This window comes from Ictalurus furcatus, chromosome 29 (assembly GCF_023375685.1).
Source record: "Ictalurus furcatus strain D&B chromosome 29, Billie_1.0, whole genome shotgun sequence".
NCBI classification, from domain to species: Eukaryota; Metazoa; Chordata; class Actinopteri; order Siluriformes; family Ictaluridae; genus Ictalurus; species Ictalurus furcatus.
Window position 1 is genome coordinate 12218832 of NC_071283.1, and position 25701 is coordinate 12244532.

Sequence of the window (25701 nt, forward strand, 5' to 3'; positions counted from 1 at the left end):
GACAATCAGAAAAACATCAAGGGGCATTTAGTATTCCAGCATGTCTCTAGATTTTTTTTCTTTCAGTCTCTCATACTTCCACTAGCCGTGAAAACAACCGATCTCTGAGGTCAGGTTATTTTAGCATCCAGTACTGACCTACAACTTTATAAGACGTACGTAATGCGGTAAAATGACGAAAACCTATGCTGTTTAGAAGTACAAGAACCTTAAGAACCTTATTGACTCATAGTACGATAATTCAGTATGTTTCTCTTGACTCTCTTTGGGTCAGTGTTATTCGTTGGCCATCTAGCCTCTGTGGAAACAGCTTTGTTGATGTTGGTTTATTGTCACAACTGAAATTCAAAACTGTTCGATTTGTAGTTCCATCTCAGCCAACAGACTTCAAAGCTGAAGCCAAATCTGAGACGAGTATCCTGCTGTCGTGGGTCGCTCCTCCACAGAGCGGACAGGACAGTCAAATCGCCGGATACGAACTGCTTTACAAGAGAAAGGATGAAAAGGAGGAGGTGAGCTCTCGGTGGCATGTTTTCCAGGAAAACTCAAAGCAGCCTAGCCTTTTGGTCTCATTTAACCACAACACAGTCATAATTGTAATTCCAGTGACCACTGGTGACGTTCAGGAGTTGCATTTTTCTGTAGAATGTCTGTACCGATTGGTGCAAGTAATGTTCTTTTTCCATCTCACTTCCTCAAGATGCCCATTTGTAGCTTTGTGACCAAAGACAACCTAAAAATGATGCTGTAGTCCGTGTAATCAAACGCCATGGTTTTGCTCCTGCAGAAACGTGTGAGCTTTGAACCCACCACCACCTACCTCCTGAAGGATCTGCGGCCCTTCACCACTTACACCTTCCAGCTGGCAGCCCGGAGCAGGCATGGCACCGGTGCCTACACCAATGAGATCTCAGCAGAAACGCCGCAGACACGTAGGTCCTCTCCCAAACTCCTGTCTCCCCCCTGTAAAGCAGAAGCCTTCCATTTTCCCAAGCATTCATCTAAGATGGTTTCTGTCTGAACTCTCGAAAAGGTTAAACGCTCCAGATCAGAAGAAGGTTTTGGAAAATGGAACTGTTTAGAAAATCCCAGGCCCATATTTGATGTTTCATGAGTTAAAGTGTCCACCCAATGGGAAGTCTTGTATGGGCACTGAAACTGGTCAGTGAAGTCAATAGACAAGGCCACTTGGTTCAGTACAACCCCACCTCTAGGACATGACAAAAAAAAACAAGTCCAAGAGAGTAATAAAGTGTTGAATTAGTGATGCTGTTCCATACTCTAACAGTCTGAAAGGTCTTTGTGGGAGGGGCTGATATGCTGTGCCTTGTCTATTGACGTTGTTTGTTAGCCGTAATTCTCCCCCGTGTTTGCATTTGCACTTTTTACAAATTTGACTTTTACTTGGAATTGTTCTTAGACAATAGCCTCCTAACCGAATTCGAGATCATGAAACGCCGTAGAAAGCTCAAATGCAACTTTGAACAGTTGAAGCAAAAGACAGCTTTCCGTTCAATAACAGACCTCACATTTATCATTCATTTATTTAAATTGAGTTACAGCTAAATTGTATGATTGGCACGTTTATCAAACTTTCCTAAATTGAGCTTCGGACCATTTGATGAGCGCTCACTAAAAGCTCTGGCAGTGAAAGAAAAGAGACAGGGGAACTTCATTTTGTAAGTTTCACAGCCCCACTTTATCTTGTAAAGACTATTTGAATACATGTGAGGTCTTTTGAAGAAGTAATGAGGGTGTAGATCAGGTAAGTATCAGTCCAGCAGCCCAGTCTCTCAGATGTTGGGAAGTAAACTTGATGAGCCTGTTTCTTTGGGGAGAGTAAGAAAGAGTCTGTCTGCATGCCACAGTCTAGGACTTTAAATACCATTCCTGTTTTCTTGGCTAAATCAGGCTTTTACCTCAAACCAACAGGCTTCGGAAAGGTTGGTGAGCAATGCAACATTTTCGATTCTGCTAGAGCTGGTGCATCAACCTTTACTTTTTTGGATTGATGGTAACTGCTTGGAGTATATAATGCCGGGTTGGGCTTTTTATAGTCATGCTTAGCTGATTTTGACAGATTTTATTTTTCAGACAAGTCAATTTAGTAAGTGTTGAGTAGAACCAGATGAGCTGGAGAATTTATTCAATTAAATTGACATTTTAGGTATTTTAGTAATAGTGAGTTAGGAAACTAATTAGCTTTACATGGTAGGGTCTATGTTGTGAAGGTTTCTTTTTGCCCCTCTAGTGTCACCATGTGTATTTTATGTTTTGTGAATTTATTCTGTTGATCCTCATTAAGATGTCTTTGACATTTTTTATTTTTTTGCCATCCTTTTTTTTTGTGAGACCCATTTATTGATAACCATTTATATCAAAACATTTATTTTGGTCTGTGTGATCCCATCCTCATTTTTTTTTTATCCTTTTTATGTTTCCTTTTTCTTTTATGTTTGTTTTGTCCATTACCTCCACCACCACCACCACCACATCCATTTCAACCACAAAAACTAAACAAAACAACAACTTCTGCTACCGTAACCCCACAACCGAACCTGGAAAACGGCAAATCGATTCAACCGAACTCAAAACAACCAATCACATCAAAACTCTGATCTTTCTGGAATGGATGGACCTACCAGATCCCTCAGCCCCGCCTCAGGAAGTGACATGTTTTAGTTCCAGTTCGACCAGTATTCTGGTAAGTTGGAAGCCACCACCTGTGGAGCTCCAGAATGGGATCATTACCAAATACACAATTCAGTACGCTGCTACAGAGGGGGAAGACACCTCATTACAGGAGATCAAGGAAATTCTGCCAGAAAAGTCACGATACCTACTGGAAAACTTGGAAAAATGGACGGAATACCGCGTGACAGTAACCGCTCATACAGATGTTGGAGCAGGGCCGGAAAGCCTACCACAACTCATTCGTACAGAGGAGGATGGTATGTTTTGCCAAAAACGCTGTGCCTTTTTGCTAATCTGTCCCCCCCATCCCTGAATCGTTTCTCGCTCCTAAATCCTGCATTTGGCAGACTATTGCCCAAGCCACCTTTAAACTCCTGATTCCTTTCCTTTCTGCTTTTGTTTAAAAGAATATGGCAATTCTTATTTTACCACTAATCCCATTAACCTGGATTATTTTGTGATGCTTCTGCTCACTGTACTGACATTTTAACAGTACCACAGCCATTTATTTTTATTTTTGGTGAATTTTTGAATAGCTTCTTTTTCTGCATCTAAAACAAGACAATTTCAACAATAACATGGCATTTTCTTTCCAAGAACCCCAGGCCTAAAGCTTCCAACAGTCCCAACTGTCTCTTTTCACACTTTTTTTGATCAGCATTTAAAAAACAATTTTTGAAATTCGAAATATTCTTCTTTTTGAACAAAAAGCTATTTGTACTTGGCTGATCCACTTTTTTTTTTAAATATATATTTTCCAAACTTTTTCAAGCAAAAACTTAAATGGACAGTGAGGGGCAAAGAAAAACAAAGGAAGTCTTTGCTTTTTCACCAATGGCCCATGTGACATTTTTTTCTCAATTTTTTATTCATTTTTTTTTTCAACACATTCAAGCCAAACTCTTTCTGGGGGCTTCAAAACATTGAAGAACCCTCTTTGGCTTATTTTTATATATATATTTTACCATTTTTTTACTCCATATTTTGAGTCCACTAAATTCATTTTTTGAATGTCTTGCAAAAAAAAAAAGAGGTCACCTTTATGACCTGTTTTTGGGGTTGTCTTTTTTCCTTTTTTTTTTTTTTTTTTTTTTTTTTTTTTTTTTTTGCCAATGTTGAAATACTAGTGTCGTGCAAAACTCGTTAACAGTAGATTTTTATTCACCCCGCTATGCTCATGGGAGTTGTCCGGTCAGAGGGAAAAGGGTCTGCTGTAATGTTGACCTTTTTGTTTTTTTATCCCATGATTCCTTCAGTTCCCAGTGGCCCGCCTCGTAAAGTCGAGGTGGAGGCTGTCAACTCCTCGTCTGTTAAAGTGCTGTGGCGATCGCCGGTGCTCAACAGACATCACGGGCAAATTCGCGGCTACCAGGTGCATTATGTCAGGATGCTTAATGGGGAACCAGTGGGCCATTCTGCCATCAAGGACATCTTGATTGATGATGCTCAGGTAGGCACACACCTGCATATCACACTGTCATGCGGAATTCTTTTTTCTCCCTGAACGTGACCATTTATGTCCTAATAAAACATAACACGACTTAACCCAGTTATGAGCAGGCTTGCGGAGTAACGGAATACACGTAACGGCGTTACGTAATCAGGAAAATCCGGTACCTCTAATCCGTTACAGTTACGTCAAAAAACAAAGTAATCAGATTACAGGTACATTTTGTATGGGAATAAAAAAACGGAAATACTATCAGGATTACATTATTTTATTTTATTTTTTTACATTTAAAACCAAAGAAATGAATCTTAATCTTTTGACATAACACAATATAGACTGTAAAATAAAAGCGTCTAAACGAGTCACCCTAGCTATTGTGGATGTAATACTAATGTAATGCTTAATAAAAGTATTTCAGATTCATATTGCTTTTCTCTTGACCTTATTTACATATGTGGCCTTGAAGTAATCCGAAAATAATCAGATTACGTTACTTTCATATTGTGATACTCGGATTACGTTACCGATGACATTTTCTAACTGTAACGGAATACATTTTTAAAGTAACCCTCCCGACCCTCGCTATGAGTAACCCATGCATTCAGCAGCTCATGTTGCAGTTGGATCGTTTTCACTATCAACACAGTAAAGACGAAATAGCGTAAGTGATGTCGTCAGTAGCCGTGCAAGGGGAATGGAAAATGGAAATTGGAATCTCCTTTTCGCTGTTAGATATATACGTTTGATAATAGAGGTGACAGAACCAATATATTTTCCCATTACAATGCCTACATGATACCTACATGACTACATGGGTCTCATTTAGAAAATAGTGATGAAATCTGCCTATACTCATCCATCCAGAGGAGCTTCTGCAGGTTTTATCTGACTGAAGCAGTTTGTATCTGTCATCAGACTTCTTTATATATTAATCCCATATCGTGAAATGTCATTAAGATCTAATATTTTTCCCTCTGCAAAGGGAAATGCAATTTCTCTTTTTTTTCTTCTTCTCTGTATTTGTATCTTCTCTCTGTGTATTTGCCTGTATTTAACATTACACATACCTCAGCATCTATTTCTCTCTCTCTCTCTCTCTCTCTCTCTCTCTCTCTCTCTCTCTCTTTTCTCACTCAAACATCTTATCCAGTGGGAGTATGATGACTCAACTGAATATGTAAGTACATATAAGAGTGTCTGAAAGTGAATCATATTAATTCCGACACCTCTTTACATTCTTTATATATTACCATCTTTGAGACAAAGGCTAGCTGAAAGGTGTGTAAAAGCACAGACGGTTATTGTAAAGGCTGTGTTTCGATTGATTTGCATTCACCGCATGTTCAGAACAAACTAATACGGTGCGGTCAGGGAATCTTTGATCAATTCGGTTAATGTAGTCCATTCTACATGCATCGGGCAGTATGAACCGGTCATTCAAGGAAATAATATATATATATATATATATATATAGTCGAAGTCCAAGTCATGGCAGTACATATTGGTTTCTGTATTAGCATGTATGGTATTTCTAGTACAGTATACAGTATAGAACGTTCCTATTTTGTGTGTTTAAATGCTTATTGTATTCCTGAATTGTCCACGATTGCGTACTGTAGCCCTATTATTCCAATCCACACAATTTCATTAGGAGTTTAAGACTGGGTTTTTTTCTTTCTTTCTTTCTTTCTTTCTTTCTTTTGTCTGCAGGAAATGGTCTTGACAGATTTGCAGGCAGAGACCACTTATTCAGTTACAGTGGCTGCCTACACGACAAAAGGTGATGGAGCTCGCAGTAAGCCCAAAGTGGTCACAACCATGGGTGCAGGTAGGAGTTTAAATGAGTTACCCTGTAAAACGGTTTCACATCATGCAACTGCAGCATACAAATACGCCGAAGAGACCGTTTCCCTTTGCGGCTTTTAAGAGTGAATAGCGGCAATCGCCCCGTTCGATTATGGCAGCAGTTGTAATTGTGCTTATTTATCGAATCTGACCTTAAAATGCCTCACAGTGATGAATGAAATAATAGCGGAACTTTGTGTCAGAATCGCATTGTCTTTGTGAATGTATTATTATTTTTTATTTGTTTATCTGTGTATCCGAATGAGCACATGTAAGGTGTGTTTTATTCTGAAGGCAGCTGACTTTGTTACAGCATCCTTAGAAATGCACGCCGAAAAGTGACCTAAAGCTAGCTACATAAGCCTGTTTGTTGCATTAACTAGTTAAATTGAACCACAGAATGACTTCTAACAATTCACGACCACAAGCCGTAAGCACTTCACTTACATTTGTAAATGTATTCCTAGATTTGATCGACAGTTTGGTGCTCCATGCTTATCAAAACGTTCCTAGGAATTTTTACTTAGTACGGTAAGCAACATTCTGGGATTGCCTACATAGAGAAGGGTGCTTTCGAAGATGTTGCCTTCAAAATCTCAACGAGCAGTGTTTCTGACTGGGATGGTCCTTATATTGTTATTGCATAGATGTTAGACAGACATGCCGCCTACCTAGAAAGCGGCCGTCTGATTGTAACGCGCTGACAGGACCTCGATACTACGTGTATATGTGATACGACGCGCATATTTGATTCGTTCTTCATTCACCTTCTGTTTTATTTTCCACCAGTTCCAGAGAAGCCTCGCCTGATGGTCAGTCCCACTAACATGGGCACAGCTTTGCTCCAATGGCACCCTCCTTCAAATACACATGGGCCACTCCAGGGCTACCGGCTCCGCTTTGGACGCAAAGATATCGAGCCGCTGACGGTCATCGAGTTTCCCGAGCGGGAGAACCACTACACCACTAAAGAAATTCACAAGGGAGCGTCCTATATTTTCCGCCTCTCGGCTCGCAACAAGGTGGGCTTTGGTGAGGAAACGACTAAAGAGATCACAACCCCCGAGGACACACCCTCTGGTTTCCCACAAGGCATCGTGGCCGAGAGCGCCACCACGACTACCATTCAGGTCACCTGGCAGCCCGTGCTACTTGCAGAGCGCAATGGTGTCATTACCAAATACGCCCTTCAATACAAAGACATCAACAGTCCCAGGAGTCCGTCTGAGCTTTTTATCACTGCCCCCGAGTCCACCGTAAGCCTGGATGGTCTTAGAGCCGACACTACTTACGATATCAAAATGTGTGCCTTCACCAGCAAGGGCCCAGGGCCTTATAGCCCTAGCATCCAGTTCAGAACTCAACCACTCGATCAAGGTAGGAGGACCAAACCAACACTTCCAACACTCCCCGAATCAACCTCTGACCAACCAGGTTCTTCTCCCAACCCTGCTCAACTTTTTACCCCCTAATCCTCAAGCGAGCAGTGGATTTCTCAAGAAGAGTGCAGATAGTTTCCGGGGCTATCCTCTGTCTTAAATTCCTTGTGTAAAATAAGATATAGGTCAGGAAGGGTAGAAATCTGTGAGCCAGTGGCTGCTGCTGAGTAAATAAAAGGTAAGGTGAAAGTACTTGTCTAGTCCTGTGTAGAAGGAAGAAGTGTTAAACAAGGTAAGGTTATAGTGTGTGGCCACTCCTCTGAAAGTCACAGGCAGAACAGAACCGTTTGTACTGGCCATGTTTGTCTAAATCATCTACTCCACCTTTCTTTTAGCAGTGTTTGCAAAAAATTTTCATGTGAAAGCTGCCATGAAGACCTCAGTGCTGCTTACCTGGGAGATTCCAGACAACTACAATCCTGCCCAACCATTCACCGTAAGAGATTTCTAGAAAATGCTCCTTTGGCTGCAACCTAGTGCATTGAAAAGAGTTACACTATATCTGTTTGTTTTCTGTTTTGTTTTTATTTATAAAGCACGATTAAAACAACCGAACGTTGACCAGTGTGCTGTACAATCAGAAAGAATCGAAATGATCGACCAATCATGGAAATCCAACCAATAATGGAAATGTACGGAATACGTAAAAAATAAACGAGAGCCTCGTTCTACGTTAATCAGTTGAACCAAACGCTGATGCGAGTCGATTTCGTTTAAAAGATCCCGGAGAAGATGCTAATCGTAAGTGTAGCTGGAAGTTATTCCGACGCCTAGGAGCCGCCACCGCAAGTGCCCGATCACCATTCAGTTTTAATCTGGTCCTAGGAACATCTAAAATCATCTGACTTGATGACCTTAGAGTCCTCGGTGGTTTATGTATATGAAGAAGATGCTCTAAATATCTAAATATATGGCCAAACCAAAAGTTTGGCTGTGGGGATTTGTCCATTGAGCCACAAGTGCATTAGTTGGGTCAGGCACTGATGGTGTACAGTCGGCGTTCCAGTTCAGCCCAGTGGTGTTCAGTGGGTTTGAGGTCAGGGATCTGTGGAGGACACTCAAGATCTTCCACTCTAACCTTGACAAAACATGTCTTAATGGACCTCGCTTTGTGCACAGGGGCATTGACATGCTGGAACAGATTCCAGCCTCTTAGTTCCAGTGAAAAGAAATCTTAATGCTACAGCATATAAAGACCTCCTATACCATTATGTGCTTTTATCCTTGTGGCAACAGTTTGGGGAAGAACCACACAATGACCACACATGGCTGTAAGGGTCAGGCATCCACATACTTTTGACCATTTTGTGTATTAACCAATTAGTACCCTTGATTGTCTAGGCATTAAAAGGTTTAAAAGGTTGGCCAGGTTCCCGGTCTGAGAGGTGTGTGGTCTTTGTCGCTGTAGATTCTGTACGATAATGGCCAGAGCGTAGAAGTGGACGGGAAACTGACCCAGAAGTTGATCACAAATCTGCAGCCAGAGACACAATACTCTTTCCTCCTGACCAACCGGGGGAACAGCGCTGGCGGTCTGCAGCACCGGGTCTCCACCATGACCGCCCCAGACATCCTGCGCACCAAGCCTTACTTAATCGGCAAGACCAACTCAGACGGCATGGTCACTGTGGAACTGCCCTCCGTGCACACCACTGAGAAAGTCAAGTGAGTTCTGCGTCTTCTTCATATGATCTTGTCTCTTCTGTCTTTCTTTGATCCCACCATTGTTTTGTCAGTTCTCTGCCAAGGCCTAAGCTAATTAATCAGCTATTAGCTTTGATCACGGCACCATTCTGGCTTCCTGGCTAGCTCTAGCGTTGTTGCAGCCAACCCACTCGTTCTACCCTTGGTGTAGCGTTTATCTTCCTCCCTGTCCTCTTCTTGGGGAAACCCCACTCATCTCCGCCAGACAGCTGCTAGATCCAGAGCCAGAGACGCCCCTCTTTATCCTTCTAAAGAGCTAGCCAAGGTTTATCGACACGGTAACAGCTACAAAATTAGACTGTGTTTATTTGCTAACAACAAGTTCAGGATTTTTATTTGCACGTTCAGTCTTTTATTGAGCGAGTTTAATCCAGTGTCGTTCGAAGACGAATGGGAAAAGGCTTATTCATATCGATTAGCTAATCTTGAACAGTGGTGTGCTTCTCTAAAGCAAGCCCTTGATTCCTTCATGACTAAACTTGTTTGCTTGCTGCAAACGAACGAATGGATGAACACCTTCAAAAGGAGGGTTTTTTTTTGTTGTTTTTGTTTTTTAGAGAGAGAACTTTGATGCAAATGTTTATGCTATATATCATGGTTATGCTTTCCTCTCTGAAGGGGATACTACATTGTGGTGGTCCCTCTGAAGAAACAGCGCCCTGGGAAATTTAGCAAACCATGGGACAGCCCAGACGAGATGAACCTGGAGGAGGTAGGAATAATATGACCTTCCGTTTTCTCATTTATGTTTTTTTTTAAAAAAAAAATCTTTTTCATCAAAACTTCAGGCACATTGTATTTCCGAATAATGTCTCTTCCCCCCCTGCCTTGAGTTTTTCATCAAAACAAGTTAGCGCAATGCTGAAACATCAGAGCGCTGAGATGTGAGACATTGATGACGGTATGGAAAGTAGCTGCACTCGGGCTGCAGAAAAGCGACAGAGACAAAGAGAGAGTTCGGCGCTCTTAGCCCAGTCATTCCATCTTTCCGCCTCTGCTGCCCACATTGTGGAGAGCAGCAAGCAGGTCCACATTCATATGCAAATGGATCCTGATAGGCTAATGGGCACAGCGCGAGCACTAACACCGTAATGTGTTACCTCTTCTTTTGAAGTGCAGACGCTCATGATTAAGAGAGGGAGCGAAAGAGAGAATAAAAGAGAGGCAGTGACGGGGGAAGTTTTATTGACATGTTGCACCCACTGTGGCGTATTATTTTGGCCATGAATAAATATGTGTACTGTGCGTTAACATACCGACGAAGCCTTAAGGCATGATGGGACTTGTGCAAAATAACGTATCATTTGTGTGTGCACATTTTTTTCTTTTTATTATTTCTATGATATTTATGTATTGTAAGGGGAAAAAAAATGCACATTTTAACATTTCATTTTAACAGGTTGTTGTTGTTGTTGTTTTGATGGAGTTTCAGTTGTGTATACAGTGCACTACATAGGTTCTTTTATCGTTATTTATCCTGTGTCGTGGGCGTATAGCGAACAGGAAACCGTTTGGGATAGACTGTGTAGAAGATGTGGATTTAAGCATCGATTTTGTAGTCGAAAAGTATACTGATTTTGTACGAAACGTATCCTTTATATAACTAGGTCGCAGTTGTGTGCGTCCATGCCGGTTAACATGTTAAGCTACAAACAAGAAGCGACTCACCTTTCAAGGGCATGTTCACACACACTCACAATTTTATCCCTCTGTCAATATTTGCGCTCAGAAATAGTTCGAAAGTTGGCCCAAGGGAAGGGGGATTGAGCGCGTAGTGACGGGTCAGGCAGGGAAGATTGAAGACATTATCACACTGTCCGTGTGCCTTAGAGCTAAAGCCTGTACACACACACACACACACGAATGCACATACACGCGTGCGCGCTCACACACACACGCTATTCATTTTTGTTTCTTTGTTGTCTCACATAACCTCTTTTTATCTCAGTCCTAGCTTCTCCAATATAAGTGTAAAAGGTCAGTCTCCAGTCAGGTTCAATGTAATGTATGGCCATAAAAATAGGAAGGAAGGAAGGAAATCAAAAAGAAAATGAAGGAGAAGAAAAAAGTAAAAGTAAGTACGAGTAAGTCAGATTGGTCTTGGTTTTTTTTTGTTTTTTTTTTTGAAAGATTAGATTAGGTCTAATGGTTAGGTGGGTTCGATATTTCTGATGATGATTCCTGCACATGTTCGTGAAGCTCCGCCCCCAGGATCTTAGGTGGCCCATAGAATAGTGTCTATAAAATATTTTCCAGTTAAGTAAGTTAGTAAGGAATACAAATAAAAAATCGCACTACTGCACCTTTAAGAAAGACAAAAGAAATGTAGAGAAAGAAAGAAGTAAAGAACTCGAGTCTGTTTTTCCTGTTTGCCTCCAGCATCTTGTCATGCCGTTAGAGCATGGAAAATGTGGCGCTCATTCTGTGCTCATTTGACCAATCAGTGTCGTTGAGTATGGTAAGCTCCGCCCCCATAGTTCCTGGCCCAGAGAAAAGTATTTACTCTGGTAGATAATAAACACATCTCTGGTTCGTCGTGGGTGGAAAAGCACCTAAAGTTTACGAGTTCTTTAAAAAGTTCCCGGGTCGGGGAAAAAAAAGGTTCTCGTATCGGAGAAAAGCCGTTATTGAACCATAAGCTGCTCGTGTTTCTGCTTGGATTGGATTTTTTTTTTCTCTCTCACTTTGGATAAAAGTGTCTACAGACGAAGAAATATAAATGCAGATCATTCATGAATGTGTTTATGAATATGTTTGTGTTGGTTTTATCAGCTCTTTTTTTTTTTATCTCCTTCTCTCTTCTACGGTTAGCTTCTGAGGGAGATAAACCGGACGAGTGGAGGTGTGCGTTTCAGAAGACAGGCCGAAGCTAAACCCTACATCGCCGCGTTCTTCAAAGAGCTGCCTACTGAGTTCACCCTCGGAGACAACAAGATGTACGGAGACTTCGAGAACAAGCAGCTGCTCAACGGACATGAATACATCTTCTTTGTTCTCGCCGTGCTGGAGATATCCGAAAATGTGAGGGTTTTTCTTCGATATCCGCCTCCATCTTCATGCTTTTTTTATTTATTTTTTTTTTTTTTTTTCCCGACTGGCAGCGGAAATTGACTGATAAACTCCTTCGTCATGCGTTCGCTCTCTGTTTCCGGGGGAATTTCAGCTTTTGGCTCAGCTGAGTCGGAGAAATTGGTTTTGTGTGTGTTAAGATTTGCATGTCTCACTCAGATGAGAGAATCCGTAGAGGCTGTGTGTGTGTGTGTGTGCGCATGCTTAAGGAGGGGCGTGTTTATATCTTTGTGGGGACCAAATGTCCCCACAAGGATAGGAATATCTGACAGTTTTGACCTACGAGGAAAAGCTTTGGTTAATGTAATTTAAAATCATGATAAGCTTTTCAAAAGGTTTTCTTTTGGTAATTGAGGTTAAGGTTAGGGTTTGATTTGGGTGTAGGCATTTAGCATGATTTAACTGCATTAATAATTATGTCAATAGAAGGTCCTCACAAGGATAGTAACACGAACATGTGTTTGTGTGTGTGTGTGTGTGTGAGAATTAAACTTGGCAGGCAGGCATTGGAGGCCCCAGAGGACTGTCAGTCTCAGGAATGCCTAGATAACTGCCTTCTCTTTAATAGCACCAGATACACGGGACGCCTTATCTACTCGGCTGCAGTATGTGTGAAAGAATGAGCGAGCGAGAGAGAGAGAGAGAGAGCGAGAGAGAGAGAGAGAGAGAGAGAGAGAGAATGAACTCTCTCAAACCCACAGAATTTGTATTTGATGAGCAGTATTTTTAATTCAGCCTTGTACTGCCTTCGCTGGTGCTGCAGTTAGCGTTAGTAAAGGGGTGATAAAGTAAAGAGAGCGAGAGAGACAGAGTGAGAAATAAAGACTAAGATAGCATTTTGTTCACTTTTTAAATTAAAAAAAAAAAAAACTTTTTTCCATTCATCTCCATTTTTTTTTTTTTTTTTTTTTTAGTTCAAATTGAAGAATAATGTTAAGTCTTTCAGCTCACCCACAATGAAGTCGACTTGTGTGACGTTTCATTGAAATGTTTTATGAGATGTAAATTGTTTGAATTTTCCTGATGTTTCTATTTAGCGGCTTGAGCCAAGACGGATAAATTAACTTCTAATTGTGTGTATTATACAAACCACTGAGTACTCAACACAGCATGTGAATCTATTTAGGTTTGATTCATTAATTAATCACATTAGTTATGTGTCTGGTTTTATATACAAACAAGATGTGGTAGAGATTTTGTATATATATATATATATATATATATATATATATATATATATATATATGTAAATCATATTTGGTCTTTCACTTCTTCTGATTGGTTGTAAGTCATAACCTCATGTGTCTGTCATCCTTTAGACCATGTACGCCACAAGCCCGTACTCCGACCCGGTGGTTTCGGCCGATATTGACCCCCAGCCTATCATCGATGAAGAGGAAGGCCTAATCTGGGTGGTGGGGCCTGTCCTGGCTGTAGTCTTCATCATCTGCATAGTCATCGCTATTTTGCTGTACAAGAGGTGAGCCCGAACCAGAGATTCAGGTTTGTGTGCATCATACACGTGCGAAATAATCAGTGCGAAATTCACAAAACAACATCATTTACCATCGAACACAAACATTTTCCAATAAACACCAACATTATCCATTAAACAGTGTCGGATGAGCGGTGTTTTTGTGGTCTCTATAGTAGCAAATAAGACGTATACCTAAAAAAAATATATATATATATATATATATATATATTAATATATATATATATATATGAATTGTCAAAGTGGTGAAGTTTTCAGTCAGGCCATGTTTATTTAACATTTTTGGAAGGAGTCTCCAGTGTCAGTGCTTTGTAAGCTTTAAAATGCGAGAGAGTGACAATGCGAGGCAAGCGATGGATGGAACGACCGTTTGTAGATTCTGTAGCGTAAGTGAAAGCTTGTTTCCCCCGACGTCGGATAAAAAGTACACAGTTTGCCGCTGTTTAGCAAACAAAATGTTGACTGTGCTAGGAGAGGAATAAAGCGTAAATACTAATCACCACTCTGTCACTCATTATTTTCCTATAGTAGCACTCGCTCAAGTGATTTATTCCTTACTTAAACAAACCCACTTCAGTATACGGAAATGGGAAATGGATTGTAAAGCTCTAGGCCTTGTGTTCAACGGTATGATCCATTGCTTTTCAGGGTTTTCAATGGCTTGGCCTTGAGGCCTGACTGTAAATTTATCCAGCCATTAAAGAGGCCACCTATGACATCAGGATCCTGAATATACAGTGCATTTTGGTGTGTGTGTGTGTACTTGTGGCAGATTTAAACACCAACAGTAGAGTCAATGTCATCAACCTTAGACATCCCACATAACGCACAAACGACTCATACTGTCGCTGTTATTCTTTATGAGATTATCTACCGCTCAGCACAAAAGAGCAAAGTTAATCATTTCCTTCGGCGTACGAGTCAAGCGGCGTGCATACCGATGCTAATCTCAGAAAGCTACAAAACGCCGCCACAAAAAGAGACTGTTTCACCTCAATCATTGTAAACAATGGATTTTCCTAGATACTTCCCGTTTCTCATTTCTCCTTCCATGAAAGAGGTGAAAAGGGAAAAAAGAAAAAAAGGCATCCATGCATTCGCAAGACGCACGTCGCCATGAATACAAAGCAGCTCCCAAGCAGTGGATCCATCTGCTCACAAAATTGCAGTGTTCAGAAATACAGACTGCTACTCTAGATAGCATAATTGAGCGGCGCATCTGTAAAGAAGAACGAGGCTGAGAAACAGAACGCATCGTTTCTATTTTAGTGCCAACGTTGCGCCGACGAGGGAAAAGAAAGAAGCTTTGAAAGGACAGTGTTGGGAAATGTCAGCTTTAGACCGAGCGAGAAAAAAAAAAAAAAAAAGAAAGACCGTGGCTTATAGCATAAACAGGAAACGGTGCTGAAGAAACTCACATTTATCTTAAGGACACCTGCTACTCATAATCTAAACCCAATTTTCTCTTTTCTCTGTGCTTCCTCTGGAGCAGCAAACCTGACAGGTAAGACAGAGAAGAACGACGGAGTTGTATATAAACTGTAGAAATAATCCGCAGTGTTTATAAGACTACGCGTCCACTGTCATATAGACTGCTTTTTTTTTGTTGGCGTATGGTTGAGTTATGACGCTTTATGACTACCATAAGTCAGCCTGGGAAGTGTCAGAACTCATCGCACGTCAACAAAGAGGAAATCAAAATGAACAAAGCGGCCTTGGTGACGGTCAACGCCCGTTGGCATGTCCGTATATGTTTACACGGGTTATTATTAGTAGTTATTTGTCAGTGAAGAGCTTATGTAGGTGTTATGTAGCCTTATGAACACTGCCCTTCAGTCAAATGTTACCAAATAACCCTTGGATATAAATCCATGCTCCAGTGGTTCTTGATTCAAACAGTTCTAGTTTCTAAATAAATTAGCCGTTGTTGTAGTAAGCGCACCGACGAGATAGGGGTTAAATACATACAATACAGTCTGCTTTTTCATGGATTTATCTCTGAAAAGATAACACATTCCTTTTTTTTTTTTTATAGATTAGGTAGAAAATAGCTTTCCAAGCTAAGCTAGGATCAAAATGGCATTTAAATTGAAATTTAACTTGGCTTTGTGTGCACTGGCACGGTGTCCCACTTGCGGGATGCATGGAGACACCATCTGAAGCACCTTCTCCACTTGATTCGACTCGATTTGCAGTACATCACAAAGTCAATATGTCTTTCGAAGCACTATTGTGCATAGCGCTGGTAGGGAATGTTGCTGCCATGGTCCAAGCTTTTCTGCTCGGACCCCATTTGAGCATTTCGTAGAGTATAGTTGTCAAAGGATGTTTGTAGCCATGTTTGCTGTAATCAGCAGCTCTTTTAAAGAAGCACCAATGTACACTTGTAATTACATATTGGCAATTAAAAAAAATATATATATATTTATATATCTACTGTATAGGTTTGCCTAATACACTCGTAGTAGCAGTACCATACATATTCTCAAGGTAGAATGGTAGACCCCCAAAACAGTGTCGGAGTATTGTTGGTCTGGTGGTCGTCCATTGATTTTGATTGATGGATAGGAGATGCTGAGACACTTCAAGACGAGCCAGATTTCATTGACCAAAATGTCCAGAGTAAGGAAGGTCCAAATAGCAAAATCAAGCATTTTTGGCTGGAAAAATCACAACCCCTGCGAAATCCTGTACGGACTGATAAGAAAGCTAGCCATTGACCATGAAGAACAAACAGTATGCTACATTCACTTAACCTATTCAGAGGATGGTATCTGGAAAATATTAGATCTCAGACAGCTTTTGAAAACGATTGAAAATGAAAATAATGCCTCTGTTATTTTGGATGTTTGCTACAATACCGTTTCCCGTGTTGTTGTAGGAAACGAGCTGAGTCAGAGGCTCGGAAAGGCAGTTTACCCAACAGTAAGGAAATACCGTCCCATCATCCCACCGATCCAGTGGAGCTACGGCGTCTCAACTTCCAAACTCCCGGTAAGAACAGTGACACCTCCTCATCCTCATCCTCACCAGCCATCACCTCCATTTAAATCAGGGGTCTGTTCTGTTTATATCTTATCCGGCTTGTTTTGTCCTTCTCCGGTGATCTCGTCACAGTAATCGGGTCAGTTTGAGTCCAACTCCGTCTCGTTCGTCAGGGTCTGGCTTCATGTTGAATGTTCACTCTTGGAAAAATGTTCTCTCTAACAAGCCTTAAGCGTTCTTCGTTCAGTTTGTCGTTGTGGGAGAGACGTACGTGGGACGCTACAGCAGAGGCTTTCCCATGTGTAAAGCTTCAATTGTGAACCGTCCAAAAATGTTTTGAGGGACATTTTAAGAGTCAGATCATCTGCTTTGGGCGTAGATGGTCAGAATTTCATCAGAATTATGATCTCCCTGTCCACACATTTATAGTTTGAAATAATGTTTCCAATTGGATCTGATGGATCTCCTGGCTTTTTGGGTTAAAATAGTGTTTCAGTTGGGCTGATTACTTTTCAGAAGTGCTGAGTAGCTTATCACGCCCTATAGAAAAGTATCAGGTACTAAGAATACAGTGTTCAGGTGCCAAGCACTGTAACACCATTGATGTGTGTGAAGTCCTTAATGGTAAAAATTATAGTCAGTATATGTTGGGAATGCCCATGTGTATGCTGAAGTGTGTGTATGGTGGGAATGCATTCCTAATTGCACTAACAAGAGCTCTTGAGGTGTCTGTTTAGCTGCGGAGGCAGCCGATGTACCATAACTTGTGTCACGGATGATTGGAGTCACTTGATGGACTCGCATTATGGCTGACTCGTAACAACAGAAGGTCGACAGTGCTTCCACATTCAACCACTGTACAAGTTTAACGATTAAATATTGTAAGCATCACCACAGATGACCTCTGTGGTGAAGAACCACCTGAAACCAATAACTGTACCTTGGTACCTTGGCTCATCGTGTTGAAAATCTCGTCGCCCTTTCAAAAGCCAGCGTATGGAAGCGTGTATTTATGGCAGCGCAAATAACCAATCAGACTTCGACCTTCAAGATTCTAAAGTTTATGGCCAGATAAGTGTGCAAAAAAAAAAAACAAAAAAAAAAAAACAACGATCCCCCTGACAAGATTAAATTCCAGATTAGATAGCGGCTTGGTAACCTTGACAATAGAAGAGGTCTACGTTTAGACTTAAATTAGTCCAGAATGATGGAATTATGACTGGGCGGGTATCATAACTTGATATCAAATGCTTCTCTAGCTACTTGGTCTAACTATATTTATCATCAGGCGGAAAATAACGAATGGCAAAGGGCAACAAATGAAAGATCTTAGCACTGCTGCATTATATAGTCATACGTTAGCGAAGTTAAGATCTCCTTTCCTGGTTTTTCGGGCTAATCATGAGATTTCTAATTATAAGTTTCTTTTTTTCAAGAATATCAAATCTGACCTTTTGTGAAATATGAATTAACCCAAGCCGGTGTGTTTGCGAGGAATGGAGTGAAAGAAATAGAGCGGGAATGAGAGAGAGAGAGAGAGAGAAGGGGGTTGGGGGTTGGGGGATGTGGAAGTCGATGAGCTGTGAACATAACTGTTCCCCCTTAACCTTGGCTGACAAGGTGAGAGCCACTAAGACCCAAACCATCCAGCCAGAAAGGTCTACGAGAGGAAGTGAACGTGGGGAACGATGACGGGCATGTTCCTGTAGATCTGTTCTCCAAGAAAATCAAAAAAAAACTTTCACTACAAGCTGTTTGGTGTTTTAGACCATTATCTGGTCTTGTTTGTTATTCAGACTTATGAAACAACTCATTTAGAAAGGTTCACCATCCTGCCCTGGTTCTTCAAGTGTGCCCAAACATCCACTTCTCTTCCAGTGAAAACACACTGTTGGAACTCTTTTGAAGGCCACTACATTAGTCTGACACGTCCTCCTCCTCCTCCTCCTCCCCCCTCCCCCCCCCCCCTTGAAATTCTTCATTTGCACGGTGTGCTCGCTCTGTCCATCTCCCATTTTCATCTTAAGGGTGCTCGATGTCAGCACAGTTGCACTCGGCAAGTGCCAGTTCCATTGTCGTCGTGCCTGGAAATGGATCTTGAGTGGCGCTAAATGGGCACTCTTGGATGCTTTTTCCATTAGCTAATGCCTACTTCTGTCATCCACTCGGATGAAAGAACCATTCCCGCTGCATCCACACACTCATCCTTCTCTCTCTTTTTCTCTCTCCCTTTTAGTGAATCTCTATCTCTCACTTGCACGCCATCTGCTGTTATGCAAACTGGTCATTAAAGCCTTGCTTCCACCGTCTCCCCAACACCCCCAACACACACCCCTCCCACTTTTCCCATCATCCATCTAGGCATATCCCCCCTTCTTCCACTCTTCACTCTTACAACCCTGACCCAGTCACTCATACGCAATTTCATCGTACAAATCTCCCACAAGTCTGAAATGATCTGCAGTCAGTCGTCGGCCTAAAGAGCCTCAAGTGTTAAGGTCATCCGCTCTATTTTTCTCTCAATGTGAAAAAAAAGGGCCTCACGATTTCGTCCTCCGGTCTCTTGGATACTTGTTTATTTCTGCTGCTGTTTTTTTGTGATCAATGTCGTATGTTCAGTTGCTCATTTTTCCCCCCTGCACGCTAGTGTTCGTCAGCTACTAGCATGTAACACCTTGTGTTTTTACTAACAAATCGACGTGTCAAGGAGTAGGTAAACGTCTCGTTGACGGCATACGAGTCTGCATTGTTTGTACAGCTTGGTGTTTAATCTTAGGATGTGTGATCACCACATTTGCTTTAACCTTCAGCGACATTTGATTTACGCCGCGCCCCCCTTTCCTCCGCAGGTTCCGGTGCCTCCGGTTACCCCAGTAACCTCCATCTGTCAAGTTAGTTGGTCTCGTTTATACACACGCCATTGTATTTCTTCCTCATTAATTCCTCATCGTCTTCCTTTTTTCTTCCATTTCAATCATTCAGACTTCCATCGAGGCTTCCCACCATCTAACCCATAATGCTTTCCTTGGAGCTCCATGTCACTTGCTCAAAAGCTGAACATCCAGCGCTTATGTCGTTTATTTTTGTTGTTGTTGTTGTTGTTGTTATTCTTGTTTACATTATTTATTCATCTCCTTCTGCCACGCTAACTACCGACGCCGCTTGCGTGCGAATAACATTCTTCTTTCACCTCAGGAATGCCCAGTTGGAGTTCTCCATCAGCTTCTGTCTCCATCATCTGAGAGCATGCTAAACGCTTTGAGTGATTCTTCTAACAATACTCATATTCTCCATCTCTTATGACACACCTTTTCTCTCGAATGAATTTTTTCTGATTACGGATAACATTCGGGGGGGGGGGGGGGGTTTCTCTTCATGCTAACGCCGTATTGCTGGATTTCGTGTATCTGCAGGTATGGCGAGCCACCCTCCGATTCCCATCATGGACCTGGCCGACCACCTGGAGAGACTCAAAGCCAATGACAACCTGAAGTTCTCACAGGAATATGAGGTAGAACCCCAAACTGTCACACCGATCTCAAGTTTAATGCCAATGAGCTGTGCTTTCATATCTCTCACGCTTATTAATGTAAGACCGCTGATCTTGAATCCATGTTCATATAGATAAATAATCTAAATAATGAAGACCATTTTAAAATGATTCAAGAAGAGTCATCAGGCTGGCATTACTGCTGAGCTTTCATCATTTCTCACCCTAAACCAAGAGATATTTGTTCGTTGAACATCTTCGAGGAAGACCGCTGATTAGTGACGAGATCTCCTGATCTTCACAGTCCCATTCACAACTGAGCTTTTAATTGGGCCTGAAATTCTGAACGCAAACATTCTGTCTGAACGTGAGCCCAACCACAGCACCACGGTTTCGAATTTGATTAGCACCAGAAAGCCAAGACGAACTTAATGACTCGTTACCTTGTAGCAACGACGACGGTCATTACCAGGTCATCAGTAAAACTTTCAATGATTCACGATCAAATTTCTCTACACCGTCATGGAAAATGAAGTCCGAATGAATCGTTTTTAATGGCGTCGTGGTGTTCTTTTTTACGAATAAAACGCCCTCAAACGACATCCGGAAAAAAGGTTTTCGGGCTTAATCAACCGGACACGAACAAACCAAGCAGGTTAGAAGAAAGCGGAATGTGAAATTTGAATGTGAAGTCAATGAGAAATGATTTCCAAACATTACGTGAGAAGTTACAAAACAAGTCATTCGTTATTTAAAAAAAAAAAAAAAAACCCAAAAAACCAGATGTATTAATCGGTCCGTATGTGTGTGATCGTGAGTAGGGAATGTTGATTTCGGGAACTTGGCCTTGCACTGATTGCTTCTAGGTTTTTGTGAAACTATACAGCACACTTATTACTCTAACATGACCCTTCAGTTAGGTCCGGGTCCAAACTTTAGAATGTTTGCGCACACACACACACACACACACACACACACACACACACATATAAGTCCTCCAGACTTTCCTAGAGACAAAGTGAAACATTTGTTGTCACATTTAAAGCTACTTTCCCCTTAATAAAGCTGCTGAGCTGAGACCGGAGCAGAGTTAGAAAGGTCAAGCAAGACAGAGAAAGGGTAATCCTGTTATCTCTGGATGGAAAAGAGGTGAAGATCTGTTTAGGGCCATTAGAATCGCAGCGTACTGCCAGAGCACACCGATTCAAGTGTGTGATGTCATTTCTCGGCTGATGGAAGCCGGGCTCTGATTGGATTCGAGCGACAGAAGGCTGGGGGAGAAATCATATTCGTCACAATGTTATTTTTTTATTTATCCATCATCACCGGTGGGTTGAATTGTATGAGAAGCCTCAGGGTTTCATTGATCGATGGAGTGTTATTAAACGGAGCAGGAGAGCGATGACGGAAGAAGCCAGTCCTGCGTGCGGCCGAAACCTGGAGAGCCAAGTGCGACTTCAGTGCGCTTTTTCGAGTCTATTTCAGTTTATTTATATAGCGGTTGTTGTCAAAGCAGCTTTGCAGAAATCCAGGTTCGGACTTTTAAATAACAAGTTGAAGGTCACGCTATAGGAACGTTAAGCTGGGTCTACGCTACCACTGTAACAGAAATAGAGATCACTCCAGATTTTTTTTCTTCTTCAGAATGTCTTATCTTATTCAAGGACAATGGGTTATCACAGACATGAGCATACACTGAGGCGGTAATTTTTCAGGTGTTAATAATAATAACTTAGTCTATAGAAGGAAAAAAAAAAAGGCCTCAGTATCTCCAGTCTGGAGAGAATCAGCAGGTTTCATCATCACACCACACAAAGGAGACGACAGACATATCGCATCTATTAGTCGTCTAATCACATCACTGGTTACCTAACACGACAAAATTCTTGTTCGTTTTTGTCATAACAAATCAAACATGTTTAAGTCATGAGCCCTCCATATGTTCTGGAGCAAGATTGCATAGTTTGTCATCATAGGATCATATTGTTTACTCTCTGACACACTCTTGATTCAACATTTGCCTCAGAGGCTAAACATTTAGCTAAAATATATATACAAGGCCTTGTGTAAGTACCCCCCCACCCCTAACACACACACACACACACACACACACACACACACTTAAACTTCTCAACTGCATTTAGCAGAAACCCAGCACTTGCTTATCATCCTGAGAATGCTATCCTCGCTGTGAAGCATGGTGGCGGGAGCATTGCGTTGTGGAAAGGGCGTGCTTTTCATTAGCAAGGACTGAAAGTGGTCAGGGTTGAGGGAACGATGGGTGGAGTCAAATTCAGGGCGGTCCTCGAAGAAAGACTGATTCATTCTGCAAGAGATTCGAGATCGGAGAAGAGGTTTCGACTTCCGACAACAATTCAGCGACGCCAAGCATACCGCCAAAGCTACGTCGAGCGGTTCAAAACTAAGAAACCGAACGTGGCCGAGTCTGATGTGAGAATCTGTAGCGAGACTTTCTGTGGCAAGAGCTTGAGCAATTTTACCAGAAAAACAAAACAAAAAAAAAAACACATCAGGATCCAGATGTGAAGCTGGAAAACATACTCCAGAAAACTTGTAGCTGTAATTGCAGCCAAACCAAGACTGCCCCATGGAGCGTGAATATTTAAGCATTGTGTGCTTATACATTGTGTATATCAATTATTGATTATACATTATTGATATACATTGTGTATATCAATGGGAAATTAAAGGTGGATTAGGTAAGGTTAGTCTTTTTTTTTTTTTTTTTTTCTTTTTCAAGCTCAAGTCTCTAACGATTCGGTGGGTCCGACATTTGAGCGATTCCCGTCCAATGCTCACGAAGCTCCGCCCCCAGGATCTACAGTGACCCGTATAGCATAGTGTCTATAAAACGATTGACAGGAAGCATCAAACACACGCAGGTATTCCGGACTGGAATTCACACGGTTTTCTCAGCGACTTAATACAATACTTTCGCTAAAACCACAGCTTAATCCGTTATTGTTGTTTTTTTAATTCATGTCCTACCTATCTGACAGGTTATTCGTAGTAAGTAAGGAATAAAAAAAATGATATTTTGTATATCTCACAAAAGTGAGTACACCGCTCGCATTTTTGTAAATATTTGATCGTATCTTTTCATGTGAATCTTCAGTGTTGTCGCATGAAAAGATATCATCAAATATGTACAAAAACGTGAGGGGTGCACTCACTTTTGTGAGATACTGTATATATTTTTAATTAAAATCGAGTACCCGTAGCTTCAGGAAGAAACCCTAAAAGAGTGAAGAAGGGAAGCCGTTGAATTCTGGTTACTCAGTAGCGGACCAAAAATGTGAGATTAAGAGAAGTAGTCATCTCACGTAGAGTGACATCAGAGATTAGAGATCAGGGATTAATTATGAGAGCCTAGATGGTACAAAGTGCCGAATGTGAATAGTCTGGGAAAACTGTGTGTGTGTGTGTGTGTGTGTGTGTACTCATGATGCCACTGCTGTGCTTTTGCATGCATGTATGATGCCTGGCATGGCCCTGGCATTGTTTATTTGTGGCTTTGTGTGTGTGTGTGCGTGTGTGAGAGTGAGCGTAGCACTGCAGGTTGCGTTTCTGCCACCGCCGCCTCCAGCTGATGAGGTCAGCCTCTGGCTCAGTGCCAGGCTGCCCCTGCCATTACTGCAGCTTAACTACATCGAATTGTAATTCCCAGCCACTTTTTTGCCCCCCCCTTACAGCTTCACGGAAAGTCATTTCGAGAGCACAATGAAACGAGGCCGCGTTTCATTATGAGCAATGTTGCGACCTGCTGTTTCAACATATTCAGATGAAATGCCGTGGCTTAGCCGAAGATTTGTTCTCTCTCACAACGCGCCGTGGCTCAGCGACGTGACCCACGCTGATAGAAAAATGCCACCACTCCGATTCTCCCCCCCCCCCCCCCCCCCTTTCACCAAGCTGCATTTGCTCGGTATGCAGAATCCTCAGCGGCTAAGTCGACACGATTCACACTTCCATCACTGATATTTACCCTGTCATGTCCTCTGTGTTCTTTCAATGCACTGTACATAATCTGAATATCACGTATAAAAACGTATTCATGGCGCGAACACGTGACTCGCGCTTACGTGGCCCGTTCTGGTTCGTTCTGTGCTCTTCTGTAAAACTGTCATTTGAAATTTTGCCAACCTGGAGAGGAGTTCAGCAGTCATATCTTTTTCATTTTCGAACAGACCCCGAGGAGAGCGAATAATTTCATTATTAAAATAAATGGAGTGAAATAGTGGAGCGCCGGTTAAACCGGCTCAGAAAGCTCATCCTCTCAGATCGGCTCTTCGACGAGATGCTAACCGAATCTCGGCCGTTTCAGCAGAACACGCACATCTGTTTATCTTAGTAAATCTGTTCAAACTATTTTTGCGGGGAAAAAAAAAATTCCGTAGCAGAGCATTCAATGTAAGAAGAAGAAGAAGAAAAAAATTCAATATAAAATGTCTATTACTTCCTTACATTAAACTCAATTCCACGACATTAAGTCCACTGCAATCAGAAAGAAGTCCTATTTATAAGAAGGAAACTTTCAAACCTGGACATGTCCTTATATCCGATTTTTAATAAAGGGAACGTTGTGTATGTTGTATTTTTATTTCATTTTTTTTCCTCGTGAAACTATGTCTTTAACCTCGGCGCTAGCGTCTCCCTAGAGTACAGAAGGAAGTAAACATTGCCGTTGAAACCCTACTAAAGAAATGAAGCTGTGCGTGTTCTCTCACGCTCTGATGTAACGTTTAACACAAAGTTGCCTCTAAGTACCGTTTGGGGGCTTGTTAGAGTTTGTAAAAGCTTTTCTATTGCCAGAAACAAGATCTCTGTAGTTTTACTCCTCAGAAAATCAAACCGTTGTTGCTGTAACCCCATGAGTCAGACTTCTAACAGGGCATTTACGATGATTGAAGAGAGGCGCACAACAAAACTGAGGGTTTTATTCGAAACTCTTACCGACCCGGGAACATTTAAAGCGGACTTGTATTAATAACGAGGAACATAGGCGAAGAATGGTTTATTAGCTTGCAAATTAATCTACGATGATTGCCTTAGAACGGTACGTCCTGTACGTAGCCAGAGAAAGGCTGTAATCACGGATGAGTTAAATACCTTCTTGGTTTTTGTTTTTTTTTAATGCGCCCGACGACCGCAGGAGCAAACTTTTCCGTCCGTGTCGCGGACGGTGACCCAAATAAAAATCACATGTTCTACAGGAAGTCGAAGGCACGGGATGATGGAGAGGAGGTGAAGCTAGATGAGGATATTCCAGGATGGGGAAACAGGCTGTAACTATACACTTGACATTTCTGAATCCTTATTTTCAGCCACTCACGTCACTCATGTTGATGTCTGACGCTACTTACTCCCGAATGCTAGAGCCCGGCCCGTGTGGCAGGAAACTATTTTAAGACGTTTGTCAGCTATGCAGGGTGTCTATCATGAATATTTCCATTTAGGCTGAGACTGAGAGCTTAAAAATGAGCTGCTGGCGAACAAGGCTGAGTATCTG

At 41.7% G+C, this 25701-nt stretch overlaps 1 protein-coding gene across 8 annotated transcripts in view; it reads left to right on the top strand.

The window, feature by feature from the left end:
* Nucleotides 1-25701, top strand: part of LOC128604465 (receptor-type tyrosine-protein phosphatase delta) — a 424718-nt gene that overhangs the window by 375087 nt on the left and 23930 nt on the right. For 5 of the 8 annotated variants that reach the window (XM_053619599.1, XM_053619601.1, XM_053619602.1 and 2 more), the window contains 15 exons: nucleotides 367-512; nucleotides 788-932; nucleotides 2646-2951; nucleotides 3951-4144; nucleotides 5295-5321; nucleotides 5855-5972; nucleotides 6779-7366; nucleotides 7764-7864; nucleotides 8837-9093; nucleotides 9751-9844; nucleotides 11944-12153; nucleotides 13521-13681; nucleotides 16578-16690; nucleotides 19531-19572; nucleotides 20095-20192. In XM_053619599.1, the coding sequence (XP_053475574.1) occupies nucleotides 367-512; nucleotides 788-932; nucleotides 2646-2951; nucleotides 3951-4144; nucleotides 5295-5321; nucleotides 5855-5972; nucleotides 6779-7366; nucleotides 7764-7864; nucleotides 8837-9093; nucleotides 9751-9844; nucleotides 11944-12153; nucleotides 13521-13681; nucleotides 16578-16690; nucleotides 19531-19572; nucleotides 20095-20192 (2600 nt within the window). The remainder of the gene's footprint in view (nucleotides 1-366; nucleotides 513-787; nucleotides 933-2645; nucleotides 2952-3950; nucleotides 4145-5294; nucleotides 5322-5854; nucleotides 5973-6778; nucleotides 7367-7763; nucleotides 7865-8836; nucleotides 9094-9750; nucleotides 9845-11943; nucleotides 12154-13520; nucleotides 13682-16577; nucleotides 16691-19530; nucleotides 19573-20094; nucleotides 20193-25701) is intronic. The other 3 variants (XM_053619605.1, XM_053619606.1, XM_053619607.1) reach the window with 3 other exon arrangements.